The sequence below is a fragment of the Schistocerca nitens genome, chromosome 2, assembly GCF_023898315.1.
Source record: "Schistocerca nitens isolate TAMUIC-IGC-003100 chromosome 2, iqSchNite1.1, whole genome shotgun sequence".
Lineage (NCBI taxonomy): Eukaryota > Metazoa > Arthropoda > Insecta > Orthoptera > Acrididae > Schistocerca > Schistocerca nitens.
The window spans coordinates 675,137,859-675,155,202 of NC_064615.1; the positions used below are offsets into that span (position 1 = coordinate 675,137,859).

Here is a 17,344-nt window from a genome sequence, read left to right on the forward strand (position 1 = left end):
TCTGTATCAGTTAAAGATTGACAAATGATTACTTGGATTTAATATTTCTTTAGTGTAGATATTACTATTTTCAAACTCTTAGGATAAAACTATCTAAAACAGAGACATAGTAAAAGACAGAGATGAGTTTCACTGGATTATAAGAAGACACAAAATCAGCTCATGCAATAAAATGAAAAATGAAGAAACATGAAACAAAAGAATCTTACTGATATAAAAACCCAATTACATAAATTTGTATTTCTTTTATTTTAACAGTTCCACCACCAAAACCTGGTCCTGGATATGAGCTTTTTGCTGGTGTTGGTTATTACAAATTTCATACCACTAAGGAGACCTGGAGTGATGCAAGAAGGATCTGTGTTACTGAAGGAGCACATCTGGCTATTTTAAATTCAGATACTGAAGCAAATATTGCCAAACAGTTGTTTTCAAAACACAAACAACTTGATTCATGGGCATTGATTGGTTTCAATGATGAAAACAAAGAAGGAGAATACATCACAATATTTGGTAATCTGCTACTTTTATATATACATTTTTTCATATGTTCGTGTGTAATATTATAGCTGTCAGCAGAACAGGCAATGTAGCTAGAGGTTGTGGGAGGATGAGCCTTTGTGGCAATCTGCCTTAGGTGCATGCCGTAATATATCATGCGATAGGGTACGGCCTGTGAAGAAAAGAGATGTCACACGTTTTCCCTGTCAGAAACACAGCTGCAATCTTTCTTTGGATGTCATACCAATAAATAATGATAAAAATATGTTGTCATACCAATAAATAATGACAAAAATGCAAAAGTATGTAACAGAGAAACAAAGGTAACTTGGGAAAACATCTTGGTGATATCTACTTATGCCCCACCACAAAATATACTTCCTAAAGTTTTCTTGTTGATCTGGTGATAGTGGTGTAGCAGTATCATATTAAAAGGTTCAAATTATATCTCTCCAATAGCTTATGACAAACAGATGTGATTATTATAATGATTAATATCAAGTTAATGCATTAGTACAGAGTTAGTAAATCTGAATTACATACAAGTTACAATCAGAATGTCATGCTATTAACTGCTAATTAGGTACTATATCAATATGCAAATGGAACTCCAAGATTCCAACTGCTAAAAGTATCTACTGTGTCAACAGGAAAGTGTTGCATAATGAAATTGAACTTGCATTTCCTACTTCCTTTTTTACCCATCTTTCCCTCTTTTCTTGTTTTGTTTCTCCTTTACTAAAGCAATATCTTATTTGGAACCATGTTGGACAGAAATAAGTAATACTGATTTCTTCATTTCAAATGATTTAATTTTTCATTATTGGTTTGGCTACTTATTGTTTTTGGATATCATGAGTGAAAATGTGTCCGCACCATACCTAGAATTTATGTCAACGTAGGTCTTCTTTTTTAATGTGTCCCATATCTTTAGAGGAGACAATAATGATCAAAATAACAAAAAAGTCCTTGAAATAAATACTCATTGAATTATGGGCTACTCTGTCTTTTGATAGCCATTAGTCTGTTGACAGTACAAGATGTGCTCATTGTACTTATCACTCATTATTATTTCTCAAACCTCCATCTCAAACAATCATGAGCTCATGTGAACACACCTATTTGCCCTCATATGTAGTCAAGTGCTTGGGACGCATGACCATGTATTTGTGCACATCATAGATGGAGGCAGAATGTACCAATCCCTTTAAATATCCTTATAACTAGATGCCTAAGGGATTATGGTCAGATAAATAAGTAGACTGCCCTATTTGACTTCTTCAACAAAAGCATTGCTCTTTAAGGGTTTGTGTTAGGCATAGAGAAGGGGGTGGTGCTTCATTGAGCTCAGTGAAGAGTTAGAGACACAACCGTAACTTTTTCACAGGGTAACCTTCCCCAATAGCACAGGTGACATAAATAGCACCTGATAATTTGTGCAGTAAAGTGTAGACATTTAAGAGTCATCAACCACATTTCTGCCCACACACTGCTGCTAAAGGGAATCTGATGCCCAGCTTCCATGATTGCTTAAAGATCTGTATCTCTCTATACTTTTTTATTGTCATAATTTATTATCTTGTTGCATACAAATCCCACTTATTACCCACCACAGAATCACTAATCATGGTCTTATGTAAGCACAACGTCAAGACGATGGATACCAAATGCTGAGGTAGGAGGCAGATGTGAGCAGTGCATCTGACATCATCACAGTCAGAGAACCAAGTACAGAGTCAAGCATAGTTAGTAAACAATGAGTATCAATAGAACACAGCCTTCACCACTCTGGAACAACCAACCATTTATGACACAAGTAAAGTGGACCATTTCTCAACAAGTATTTGTCTTTGACAGATGTTTTTGTAGTTTTGACTAGTACTTTCTCCTGTAATAATATGGGGCACATTAAATAAACATCCTGTATATCTGGATACTTGTATGTTGTATGTTCTGCATGTAATGGTACAATTAGTGCCAGAGGGTACATTTTATTATGCCAGGAATAGAGATTTATTTTCATTCCAGTCATGCATGGGGAAGGACTGAATGACTTTCCACATGCAGTCCATCACTAATTTAGTAGATCTTCGTTTACTTTATAGCAGTGTTACTTAAAGAGTCTTGAGTCATGTTTAGAGTTCTAAATGAAAATAGTTCCTTGAAATATTCAGAATATACTGATCTGACAAAAGCCATGGCATGGTGATATGCAAATATACAAATGGTCATAGTACTGTGAACATTAAAGTATAAAATGACAATGCACTGGCAAAGATGACATTTGTTCTCACATGATTCAGGTGAAAAAGGTTTCTGAGATGATTATGGCTGCCCGGTGGGAATTAACAGACTCTGTACGTGGAATGGTAGTTCGAGCTAGACACATGGGACATTTAATTTTGGAAATTGTTACGTAATTCAATATTCTGAGATCCACAGTGTCAAGGGTGTGCTGAGGATACCAAATTTCAGGCTTTACCTCTCACTGTGGATGATCAGTGGCCAATGGCCTCCACTTAATGACGGAGAGCAGCAGTGTTTGCATAAAGCTGTCAGTGCTAAAAGACAAGCAACAATCAATGTGGGATGTATGACAAATGTATCAGTTAGGACAGTGTGGTGAAATTTGGCCTTAATGAGCTATGCCAACAACACAATAATATGAGCATCTTTGCTAACAGCATGACATTGCCTGCAGCACCTCTCCTGGGCTCATGACCATATCAGTTGGACCTAAATGACTGGAAAACTGTAGCCTGATCAGATGAGTCCTGATTTCAGTTGGTAAGAACTGATGGCATGGTTCAAGTCTGAAGCAGACCACATGAAGCAATGGACCTATGTTGTCAACAAGGCACTGTGCAAGCTAGTGGTGGCTCCATAATGGTGTGTGCTGTGCTTACGTGGAATTCACTGGGTTCTCATTTGTGTTCAGTAACTTCGTGCATTTGTAGATATCCATGGACTTCACGTTCCCAAACAATGATGGAATTTTTATAGATGACAGTGCTCCATTTCACTGGGCCAAAATTGTTTGTGATGAGTTTGAAGAACATTCTGGACAATTTGAGAGAATAATTTGGCCACCCAGATTGCCATACATGAATCCCACTAATAATTATCGGACACAAGTGAAAGGTCAGTTCATGCTCAAAATCTTGCACCTGCAACACTTTCGCAATTATGGGCTGTTATAGAGGCAATATGGCTCAATATTTCTGCAGGGGACTTTCAATGACTTTTTGAGTCCATGCCATGTCAAGTTGCTGCACTATATTGGGCAAAAGGAGGTCTGGCATCATATTAGGAGATAGAACATGACTTTTGTCACCTCTATGTAACTTTCTATTATAGAAGTTGCATGCATTTCCTGAAATTCCTTTGAAACTCACATATGAGTAAAAGAAAATATGAACATTTTTTCATATGTCATATGGGCCAAAAACACTACTGACCCACTAACACAACAGCTGTAGTCAGAAATGCTTCTTTCTCAAGACAACATGTCTCACTATTACAAGTGGTTTACATCCAAACAGTTCATGGTGACAGCTCAAAATTTGTCATGCACATTTTGCAGAGTCACAGTATCCATGTATTCTGAGCACAAACATAATGAGGTATCTCAAACAGAGTAACTCATTCATGCAAACTAGCTATAATTCCAAAACCTTCACTCACAGAAAACCCAACTTGCGCATTTCTGAGATGACATTCTGAAATCAATGAAGCAAGGCAGTCAGATGCATGCAGTATTTTGTGACTTCCAAACAACATTTGTCCATTTACCACACTCACATTTATTAACAAAACTATGCTCATATGAGGTATCAGATGACATTTGTAACTAGATTAAGAATTTCTTGGTAGGGAGGACACAGTATGTTATCTCGGATGGAGAGTCATTGACAGAAATAGAAGTAACTTCAGGCATGCTCCAGGGAAGTACATTGAAACCCTTGCCATTCATTTGGTATATTAATTATGTTGTAGACAATATTAATAGCAACCTCAAACTTTTAACATTTCATTGTTTCTTCATTTGTTTTTGCATTTCCAGCTAAATTTTTTACCCTTTGAAAAATAAACTTTTCACAGGTATCTGTAAATTTTTATTCCAATTTATGTTCCAAACTTAGAATTACTTTTTGGTTCATTTTATGGAAGTAATGATCAGCTCTATTTGTAATACTGACTGTATTATTTTCAGATTTTTATTATGTGTTACAAAAACTGATCGTAGACAACCAAATTAACTTCCAATACAGGCAGTGAACTTACCATTTTGGATTGCAGCTCTACAAAATTTGATATATTTAAAAAAAAATATATTCCCAAATTTTAAGGGACATGAACGTAGGATTGATGTGCTCAATGATGAACTTATCTGAATATTGAACACCACTAAAAGTAAACACACAGTAACTATATTAGCCGAGTTCTAACACCTTGTTTAACATCATCTGCACAGTGCCATATCAGTTGTTTTCATGTTTCATTTTATTATTTAGAATATTTTGTTATATGACATACTCATGTCACTGAAACATTAATCAGAGGAAAGTACTGAGTGTTGGTGATGTTCATTATTTTATATAAAAAAATTTCTCTTGTAGATGAACCACTTCATACAACAGGCTACACAAAATGGGCTCGTGGACAGCCTGACAATTTCCATAATAATGAAGACTGTGGAAGTATTGACCATGAAGGTAGATTAAATGATTATCCATGTGATGCCAAGGCTCCATTTATCTGTGAATGTGAATTGTAATGAATGGTAACAAATCTGTACCAATATGTGCATATAATAAAGAAAATTGTTGCAAATTACGATGATTCCTGTGTATTGTGAAAGACTTCCAAAAGAGTTTTTTATGTAGGTGTATACATCTCTGTTATCTAAATGAAAGTTGGTAAAGAAGGATTTCCTTTTTGTGAAACTAAATGTCTGTTATTTAATGTTCTTTGAAAATACAGTGGTGCATAATTTAAAAATATATATATACTTACTCTGATTCTCATTCATTCATTCATTCATTCATTCATTCATTCATTCACTCACTCTTTCATCATTTTCCACTGATCCTACTGTGCAGAAGAACATTTAGAATGTATCAACATTTACACTAACAAAAACTACAGGGTGATTATAATTAAAGTTAAATTTTCAAAACGCTATAGAAATAACACCACTGGTCAGAATGACGTCCAATTACAACGGAATATTATCAGAGAAGGGGGAAAACATATGGTAGAAGAAAAAAAATAGTATGAAAATTGATCAATATATGGCACTGTATGTGTCACAATATGTTAATGATAATACCTGTCATGCGCATGACCCATTGAAGTTGGAATAAACATGTTGGCTACACGGCTTTCCTTTTTTTTGCATCTGCGACATTCGCCATGACTGTCTCAATGCATGATCACACTCTGCTTGTAAAGCTGTATTACAAGAATGATGACTGTGCACACACATTGCTCTGCAGAAGTTCTGGACACTGAACAGTTTGAAAAAGGCCTTGGTCCAATGACTGCCATGGGTCTGGAGAAAAAGATTCGGAAATTCAAAAAGATGGGTTCTTTTGGTGTGCAACCTGGTAGTGGTAGGAAATGAAATGATTCAACATCAATGGAAGCAGTGGCCACAGCAGTGCAGAAGGAGATGAGTGGTGGTGTGCAAACATAGTGCACAGAGAATTCCATGAACATTGGACATACCTGTGAGCACAGTGCATAAAATCCTATGAAACATCCTTCTTTGCTATCCATTCAAAATTACCTATGTGCACAAGTTGCTTCCTGTTGACCTGCCAGCAAGAGAGACCTTTGCTTCAGAATTTCTTGCTCACATGGAAGTGGAAAATGATTGGCTGTGGAAGATTTTCTGGACATATGAATCCCACTTCCATCTGACAGGATATGTCAATACACATAATTGTTGAATATGAGTATCGGAAAACCCACACGCAAATCAACCAGTACCACTTCATCCTGAAAACGTCACTGTGTGGTGAGGGTTTATGGCATCATTTATCATAAGGCCATATTTTTTTCGAAGAGACAGGTGCTTCCAGTCCTGTTACCTGTACCATCATGGTAAGCACTATGAGTGGCTTTTGCACAACCACATCTTTCCAGGTCTCCAACAGCGTGGATGTGTGGATGGGGTAATTTTTATGCAAGATGGTGCACCTCCACACATTGCAAATCCAGTTAAGCAGCTGCTGAAGTGCCATTTCAGAAATGGTAGAATCATCTGCCACCATTTCCCTACAGCCTGGCCATCCCAATCTCCTGATCTTAATCTGTATGACTTCTGGCTGTGGGACTGTCTGCAAACTTAGCTACATTGAAGTCACAAATTGTGTAACACATTTTGAATGTCACCCCGGAAACTCTTCAATCAGTCATGGAATATGCTGCTTCTTGATTTCAACTTGTTGCAGTAAATGGTGGACAGCATATTGCACATGTCTACTGCCAGTCACACAGAAATTAATAATCCAATTTGATTTTGATTGATGCTTTTTCTGCGGTTTTTGGCCTCAAGAAAATTAAAAGCCAATGTGATTGATGATTTTTATGTGATTTTTGGCCTCACAACAATTAACAACCATTGTGATTGTTGGTCTTTATGCAGTTTTCAGCCTCAAGACAATTAAAAAGGATTTTTCCAATCTGATGTGATATGACTTGTTGTGCTGGATGGGCTTTCATAACTAATAGTATCACACCTGTACACCCATGCACACTGAGTAGTACAGGTTTTTTTTTATGTAAGATGTACACTTAGGCATTGTTGTATGATTCATGTGTCATTTGTAGTCGACCACTATTAAAATATGATGCTTACAGCACCATCTATTGCTAAATTTTGTAACTATTTATTTATCTTCTGCCTTACGTTTTTCCCCATCTCCGATAATATTCCATTGCAATTTGTTGTTATTCTGACCATTGGTGTTATTTTACAGCAGTTTGAAAGTTTAAATTTAATTATAATCACACTATATATTGTTATAACTTACACTCTGTTGGTGTTACATGGTGTAGAACTGTAATAACACACTTTTATAGTAAAAATTAACATTTATTTCAGCACTGAACAGAGCAAATACAGAAGTGGATGTCGAACATGGTGTGAACGAACAAAGACAGAATGAAAAGCCAAAGAGAACAAGCAAAGAAGTGTCACTTTGCGTCAGAGACACCGCGGAGCCTCCTCCCTCCCCCCCCCCCTACCCCCCACCCCCCACCTTCCCAGCAGTGCAGAGCATGGGGGGGGGGGGGGGCAGTGGGGTACTCAGCTGGCTGCATCATAGCTCGAGAACGCTCAGGTTTCTGTTCGGGCGAGGTCAGTTGCTGTTGGGAGGGTGCAGGTAGTAACTCCTGTAGGCCACCAGGAGGCAGCTCCTGGCAGGTCGCTGAGCTGCTGAGGTGCACATGCTAACCTCTACTGGCGGCGCGTGGAACTGTCAAACCAGAGGTGCTAACAGAAGGTGAAGGCGACGTCGTTCTTGACAGGCAGTGTCGGGTATGCAAGAAGGTGTTCCTCTGCACATTGCACTGTCAGTAAAGTGGCTGCTTCAGAAGCCTTTTGGAAGTGCTAGAATTATCAGCCATAAATTCCCTACAGCCTGTCTGTACAGATCACCTTATCTTAATATGGGTGACTTTAGGCTGTGGGGTTACATAAAATATGTTGTGTTCAGTGCTCCAATTACAAACAGAGCTGAATTGTTGGCCTGCATTGTGCCAAGCATTCTGATCATGACCCCCAAGTCACTCCAGTCTGATGTGGAATATGCTGTTTCTCGATTTCAACTTGTGGCAGAAAATAGTGAACAGATACTCTACTTGTCTTGTGCCAGTCTCGAAACAGTTAGAAATTGATATCATTTTGTTTTTTATGCAGTTTTTGGTCTGAGTACAATTAAAAACTGGTTTTTCCCATTTGGTGTGGTATGACCTTGCCATGGTGGTGCCGCAACTGTTGACTGTGGTACTTGTGCACTTTTACACATTGAATGTTACAGATAATATAATGTACAACTTAGACCATAGCCATCTTATTGCAATTATCTCATTTATAGCCAGCCTCATTTAAGTTAAGATGCTTACAGTGCCATCTATTGGTAAAATTTTCATTATAAGTAGCTATAGGCACATCAAAACGATTCACACAATTATAGCTTTTGGCCATTAAGGCCCTTGTCAGCAGTAGACATACATACACACAAGCACACACACACACACTCACACAAACGCAACTTGCACACACGTCTGCAGTCTCAGAGAACTGAAACCACACAGTGTGTAGCATCTCTGATATATGGTGAATAGCTACTTTCCCTCTCTGGTATTGTTACATTCCATCCTGGATTTTACATTGTTTTTCTTGTAATAATGTCCCTGGAGCACTTGACCATGGGCTTATCAGGGTGAAACACTGTGTACTCACGTGACTCTGGAATTGTGTGTATTCATTTTGTAGGGCATACATTGAATTGCCTGGTTCTGGATTGCAGTAATTCCATGGTGGAGAGTTTATTTCCTCAAGTCTCTCATCATCTTAAATGATCAAACTGACCCAGAAAACATCCACTATAAAGCATCTTCAATCTTAAAAATAAACACTGCTGTGTGTAACACATAAACACAACCACTCACTCTCATTTATTGATAACCTACTTCCTGTTACAAGTCTGCTCAACTACTTCCACATAAACCACATATTTAACAGAGCAATAAGTGTTTAGCAGTAACAGCACTGTTTTCTTCCTAAACTACATTAAATACACTAAGTTTCCACCAACAAGGCAAATTCTGTTAATGTATTACCTGTACAAGAATGTTTCATTTGAGCCTCTCTCATAAAAGCAACACAGCATTGTCATAACCATAGTATATATTCATAAATATTACTAATAACTAATTACAAAACACAAAAATCATCTCATAAGACTGCTTTGTGGTCTTAAGGTATATGGATGTTATGGAATAACTGTGGATACTTCAGTTGCCTAGTACTATCTTTCTTTCTCTTATTTTCTTCAACCACTTTCCTTCCTCCTTCAGAAGGAGTTGCCAGTAATTTAGGCAGTGCTTCCAGTTCACCCTGAAATGGACAAATACTCTCCACACACACAATTGAGCTTCAGATCATAAGTTGTAGCTTGATATTAACTAGAAACATCATCTTGACTAGCTGGTAAGGTCCTTGATAATGCAAAATGAACATTGTAGTTTTTGTTTTCAGCATTTAGGGGACAGATAACTTTATCCAATGCCCAATGTGGTACTTAGGCAGTTTTACCCTTTCATTGTAAGTGCCTCTCTGTCTTTTTCCAGCTTTTGTATTCTTCTCTGTAACCTATCACCAGATATGTTTTAACCATTTAGAAAAATGTGAAATGGTGGATATATCTCTTCCTGGGTTAGGTTGGCATAATGCAAAAGGGAAGGGCATTTCTTGGCTGTTGGGGGGTTAAGCTCATGTTTCCATGTATTTTCAGGTTGTACATGGCCACGTCAAACTGTAGAAGGCTGTCTCAATTATCATGGTACTATTTGCATAATAACATTTTTCTCACTGTCCTGTGAACCATTTCAGTTCTGCAGTGCTCTGGCTCATAACTTCGTTATGTATAATGGTTGGCATAATTGCTTCAGTAACTCAGACATGAAGTTAGTACCTTGGTCAGTAATAACTGACTTTGGCTTTTAGTTTCTGTATTTCAACAGCCATTGATTAAATATAGACTGCACCACCATTTCATACCCATTAATTTGGTGTTGCGATTGTGGCCATATAAACTTATTAAAGAGTACTATGAAGGTGGATAAGAACCACCTACAGATATGCTTAACAGCAACACAGTAATAATCCCAAAAAAGGAAATGCTCTGGACTGTGAGAACTATAGAACTATCTCCTTACCATCAGACACTTCCAAAATAATATTAAATATAATAAAAAATCGAATAAAAAAGAAAATTGAGGCCAACTTAGGAGAAGACCAATTTGGTTTCAGACCCAGAAAAGCAACTAGACAGACAATACCAGCTCTGAGGATGGTATTTGAAAGACAAATTGGAGTTAATAGGAAAACCTACTTGACCTTTATAGATTTACAAAAAAGCTTTTGACACAGTTAATTGGAAATTGTTATTCCAGACAATGAAGGAAATATATCTTGATTGGAGGGACAGAAGATTAATCTGGAACCTATATAAAAGTCAGGAAGCAGAGACAGAAGTGAATGGTGTGAAGAAGAAAGCAAAACTGAGGAGGGGAGTAAGGCAAGGATGCCCATTATCACCATATTTGTTCAACTTATTTATTGAAAAACCCATTGAAAAATTGAAAAGAATAACCAAAGGAATTAAAATTAACAGGGAACAAATACACTGTATCCATTTTGCAGATGATATAGTAGTACTTGCTGACTCAGTAAAGGAAATGGAGTTTATGTTACTAAAATTTGCCAAAATCCCAAGAGAATTTAATCTAAAAATAAGTAAGAAGAAAACAAAAACTATGGTAGTAGGGAAGAGAAAAGAAAATTGTGAAATTAATATTAAACTAGAAGATGATGTTCTAGAGCAGGTTGAGAACTTTTGTTATTTTGGGAGCACAATGACTGATGACAACAAATGTATCACAGATATAAAGAGAAGAATAGCCTTGGCAAAACAAGCTTTCCAAAATAAAAGGAATTTACTAACAGACAATCATATAAGCCTATAAAGTAGGAAAAAGTTTGACAAAACTTTTGTCTAGAGTGTTTTAACATACGGATGTGAAGTGTGGGCTCTGGGAAAGGCACAGAAAAAGAGACTGGAAGCAATGGAAATGTGGATATGGAGAAGAATGATGAAAACAAGCTGGGTAGATAGAAAAAGTAATGGACAGGTCTTAAGAGAAGTGAATTAGAGCAGAATACTGCTAAATTATATAGGAAGAAGAAAATCAAAAATGATAGGGCACATAATAAGACACAACTAGTTCCTAAAGAAAGTATTTGAAGGAAAAGTTTTAGGGAAAAAACCAAGACGCAGGCCAAGGGCAATGTATTTTAATAACATCAAAGAAAATTGTATTTAGAATTAAAGAAGATGACAATGGAGAGAGGGACATGGCAAAATCGACAAGGCATAGCCTTTAACTTATGATGATAATGATGACTGTGGCCAAGCAATGTGAGAAATGATAAGTTACTGTTAAAACATAATGATTCCCACATTTGTGTGCATGAAAGAGCTGTAGATGACCAGCCCAACTTTTAGGAATAGTCTATCCACTTCAGGTAACCCTTGTAATGGGATTTGCTGATGACTTATGCCATCTGTTTGAGCACAAGGAATGCAGTTCTTAATTTTATTTATTTATTCAAATAACTGTTTTGAAAGTACAATAAATCAACTTTGGTCTTGCTTCTTTGTATTTAATTTTCATTGCTCCCAGACTTCCTTCATCCTTCAAGAGTGTTGTTTCTTTTCTTCCTGGATCCACTTTATTTCTTTTGCAGACCCCTTTCTTACCTGAAATTCTGCCGTTTGTTTTGCTTCTCTAAAAAGTGTCCTCTTATCTATTATGTCCATTCTAATTCTTTTGTTTCTCATATCTTTGTCGATTTCAGTGAACCATCTACATCTTGTAGCTGTCTAGTAAATTGAAGATTTGCTTGGTTAGTCTGTTACTATCCATTATTACGTGGCCATAAAACAGTAGTCTTCCTTCCCTCAAAACATTGGTAGCTTTTCCATTTTTAATAGAACTCTCTGTTTGATCTTAACAGTAGTCTTCCTTCCCTCAAAACATTGGTAGCTTTTCCATTTTTAATAGAACTCTCTGTTTGATCTTAATTTGTCTTCTACATTACTATTGCGTCTATGTTCCAGTATTTTCCTTAGAATTCTTCTTTCAACTTTTTCCAGTTTTTCAAGACCGCCAAAGTGTTTCTGCTTTGTACAGTGTTTCAGAACTTACCACTGTTTGGTAATGTCTTAGTTTTGTGTTCCAGGACAACGCTTTTTTTTATATACCTTTTTTATCATTTGGAATGCACTTTCCAGTTTATGTACTCTATTTTCTATGCCTATCTTTTCTTTTGTATCACTTGCTATCCATTCTCCTAGGTATTTAAAACAGTTTGTTTCAGATATTGTGAAGTTACAAATTTTAAGATTTGGAGAGGCATTATTGATATTTGCCATGAAATACCTTCTTTCAAATCATACTTTTAGTCCTATTCTGTCTGCTTGTATCTGTAGTTCTGTGATTTGTTCTGTGGCAATAATCAGTGAGTCATATCATTTGTAGAAGCTAGACAGTCTGTGGTGATTTTATTTAGGTTTCTTCCTAGGTGAACACCCTTGATATTGATTGATTTTCTCCATTCTCTCACTTACTTCTCTAACATGCAGTTAAAAAGTAGGGGCAGTAAACCATCTCCCTGTCTTATGCTTGATTTTATTTCAACAGATTTTGACAGTTCCCCCATAGATTTTATTTTTGATGCCATGTTCGTTAAAGTTCCATTAACTATGTCTGTTGTTTTATTGTCAAGTCCATATTCCTTTAAACTGTCTATCACTGCATTTCTACCAATGGAGTGAGATACTTTCTTAAAATTTGCAGAAGTTATCACATATTTCAAGCTTGTGATTTTCTTCATTTCTATTATGTTCTTTAGATATAGTGTTTGCGCTGCACATGACCTTCCCATCCTAAATACTGCTTAATACTCTCCTAGTTGTGAGTCAAGTATTCCTTCAGATCTATTTGCTAATTTGTGTGTTAAAGACTCCAGGTAGTAATACTGTGTTTTCTGATGGAAGGTGACTAGGGTGTTTGACACAGTTTGCCAAATATTTTATGTTTGCTCTTTCAAGTGCTCTGTTTTTCTCGCTTGTTGGTGCATGTGCATTTAAAATAGTAAAAACTTTGTGTGCTGATTTAAACATTAGTATAGAAAGTCTTTTATTAATTGATTTAAGTTCTGTTACTGAATTTAATATTTTTCATCTACAATGAAACCTGTTCCAAATTGTGGTACATTTTTTCCTGGTTTTCCCTTAAATATCCTGAATCCTTTTGAGTCAAAAGAATTTTCATCAATAAATCTTGTTTCCTCAGTGCTGTTATTATTATTCTTTTTCACCTTAGAAATGTATTAAAGTTTTAAGTTTTCATATGTTAAGAGTGAATTTACATGGAAAGTGGCTAAGTAATTTATGTTTCTGTGTTTGATTTTATGGGTTTGTTGTTTACAGCAGGTTTCAGAATGCTCTGACATGTTCTTTGCACGATGTCATTGGTGCCCAGAATCTGAATGCCTGCTTTTCATTTACTTGGAAATAAGAGCTCGGATGCTCCTTGGGGTAAAATCTGTTACAAAGTGCATCTACATTGTTAATTGGTTTTTGAGATGGGGAAGTAGTCTCCAAACAATTCTAGCTTTTTTGTTAGCTCTGAGAAATGTGTTTCCTGCTGCATGTCTAGTGGACAGACACTGACCTCTTCACCACATGTTGCAAGTCAGATGCATTGCAGTTTTTTTCCTGTGTTGCTTCTTCCACTAGTTCCAACATTCCATGATCCATTCTTTCTGCCTTCACTACCATTGATGTCTTCACTGTAACCCTGACATGGAGCCCTCAGAGGGTGCTGTCACCCCGGCCAGGTCAGCCAAGGTCCTTTTCTTTTTTACGAGGTTGTTACTCCTCCCCCTTGTCCTTCCTCATGACTTGAGGCCCCAGGCTTGGAACCATCATAGCAGAATTATAGAGTTCTTTATGTAATGCTCTACATCTTTTGTTTTACATTTTCCACTACACGGTGCTCTTTGGTGTGTCAGATGTCCTGCTAATATGAAGTTGTCATTTAGCAAGCTTTACTGGTACAGCTATGTGGGGCCTGCATCATGTTTGTTTGTGCAGTACACTGTCATTGGAACTGAATTCTAAATTTTGTTCACCTTGCAGTCTGCTGACAGATCAGTTCAGATATCTGTGCCCTACACCATTCTTCTGTGCTCACTACAACACAGTCTACCAAATGAGCATTGTTGTTAAGTCCATCAGCATTCCAACAAGATTTTCCTGGTTAGTGTATCCCTGAAAACCAAATTTTCTTGGCTGTATAGCCCAGCAGGTCAAATTAATTGTTGGATATTTTAGTCACAGAAGCCATTTTAGTGCTGTGTGATCTGTTATGACCTTAAAATGCCACCTATGTAGATAACAATGGAAGTAAGTGATGCCAAAACTTAGCATAAGCATTTCTTTTTAAGTAGTTTAATAGTCTTCTCCTGCCTTATTCAGTTGTCTAGAAGTGTGTGCTGTTAGGTGTTCTTTTGTGTCTATCTCTGGACTCAACACACAGCCTAGAGAATGGTTGCTCATGTCACACAACAATAAAAGCTGTTTTTAATATCTAGAAAAAGCTAGGACAGGATCAGTGGTTAATAATTCTTTTCGTTACTCCAATGCTGCATCACAATATGAATCCAGTGAAACTTTACTCTCTTCCTTAACAAATACATCAAGGGTATTCGTGTCTCTGCAAGTTTTTTAACTTATCTACTACAAAAGTTAGTGATTTTGAAATATGGCTAATTCATTTGCTGTGCTTGGTGTGGCGAAATCCTTTATGGATTGCACCAGTCATGGGTCTTTGTACACCATCTTTTGTGATAATGTGGCCTAAGTAATGGACCATCAGCAATATGAAGTGGCACTTTTACGAAATAATGGTCAGTCATACCACACATAATGTTCCAGATACCTCTTGTAGACATAACATGTGTTCCTGGATGCCCTTGGAGAAAAAAATGATATCATCCAGGTAGACCATGCAGTATTTCAGTTTTGGACCCTGTAATACCCTATCTAACAAATGCTATTAGTTGAGAGTGAGGTTTCCTAACTGAAAGGTATCAGATGATACTGCAAATGACCAAACAGGGGCAAAAACACTGTTTTAGGTTTATCGGCTGATGCTACTTGTAACTGATTCACAAATCCACAGTGGTAAAATAACTTTGTGGTGCCGATGAGGTCGATACCAGCATCGATATGCACTCATCTTTGGACTCTGAGTATCGTCTTTGGACTCTGAGCATTGTCTTTGGGCTGTTCCACCATGTTCATTTCTTTGTGAGCCTTACTTGTGTTTAGGTGAATAAATGAACCATTGCTAAATGGGTGTTGTTTGCTGTAACCAATCCAAACATCTCCCTAACTGGTGACCCCGAGTTGTAACAGCTTCCGTTTTCACCGTTTTACTGTGTCCGTGACCTCCGCGTTGGTTATTTTTGTGTGTATTACATCGACACAGCATTTGAACAACGACTTCACCCCAGCACCTCACGCCGGATTTTGTGATCAACATGCATCATGTTGCAGGTGATGTACACCCACCAGGACTGAAACATGATGCCTCTCACTCGATGATTCCGCCGATTTCGCCAGACGTTTTCGAGCCTGCAACAATAAGTGAGGTTAGGAGTGCACATGACTCTGGCTATCAAATGCCTTTGTTCCCGCCACATGTGCCATCCCTCATCGACTGTGAAGTTACCTATCGTTGATCTCCATGCAGTGCAGGACCAATGCCGATTTCTGCAAATGCTTCGTCAGACAACCTACTACTGCCAGGACAATGAGTTGCCATGCCACAATCCGTACAGTACCAAGTAGATAAATGCCACGTGGCCGGAACTGCTTTGTTCACAGGTCTACCTCCTCAGCATCTGACCATGCCTGCACCTGCCTCGGTTCAGCATCAGCACATCCCTTCCTACTTCGATACCTCGGCCTGCAACAGGAACAATAACTTGTTATCTGTGCCTGACCTCCACCTCCATCCCACTGCTACACCTCAGTGTTTTGTACCACGACATTCACCTTATCTGCACACCATTTTGAGTGGAGTGACTATGAACAGTGGGCATTCACACATTCCGTCCCACATTCGACATCATTTCCTACACTGTGCTTCTGGACAGCCCGCACCTCCACAGCCTCCCTGCAACACAGGTGGCCCCGGCTCTGATCATACGTTGAGCTTTCTGCGGACTAACACGCGTTCTCAAAATTTGAACTCTTTCTCACCTGTCTCCCCTGTGCCAGCTCCAGTAAAGCTTCTGCTATGGTTCTTGGCACAACTCGGTGCCTCATCAGCGTCGGTTTTCTGCAACACGTCAATCTGAACACACCCACAATGTGTTGAACTTCTGCAACCGCAATCGACACATTATGGTATCTCACCCGTGTCAGCCTTCCGTGTCATAACGGATCGCACTCAACCACAACATGTCACCTTCATGCTGCCACCTGACCAGCCGTCATCGCCACATACCCTGGAGACACACTCTCCTGGAATACTGCAGCAACAACATCTCGTTTTAGGCAGTGCCCAGATGAATTCAACTCACCCTGTTCATTCAAATGTTCTACAATGCTTACCGAAGCTGCCGCTGTTCAGTACCGACAGGGCAACAACCTGGTTCAAAATTGTGGACGAAGTGTTCGACCATTACAAACTCGATGAGTCAACCAGGTTTCTGTGTCTCATCACCCACCTGCACGACCAGGAGGACTTGATTGCTGACCTGGTCGATGTCCCGGACTCATCTACCCGGTACACTATAGCCAAAAAGACAGTTCTACGTCGACTTGCATGCTCAAATGAGGCAGCAATACGGCAAGTGCTCCACATCGAGCGACTAGGCATCAACAAACTTTTCCAGCTCTGGAGATGGCTACGTGCCCTGGTCAGCGCTGATCTATTCTCTGACACAGCTCTCCTCGCCATCTGGTCAGAT

At 38.2% G+C, this 17,344-nt stretch overlaps 1 protein-coding gene across 1 annotated transcript in view; it reads left to right on the top strand.

The window, feature by feature from the left end:
- Positions 1–5,337, top strand: part of LOC126236796 (hemolymph lipopolysaccharide-binding protein-like) — a 77,139-nt gene extending 71,802 nt beyond the window's left edge. Inside the window, exons 4-5 of the mRNA XM_049946383.1 lie at positions 259–513; positions 5,121–5,337. Of these exons, the coding sequence (XP_049802340.1) occupies positions 259–513; positions 5,121–5,278 (413 nt within the window). The 3' untranslated portion in view covers positions 5,279–5,337. The remainder of the gene's footprint in view (positions 1–258; positions 514–5,120) is intronic.
- The last annotated feature ends 12,007 nt before the right edge of the window (positions 5,338–17,344 follow it).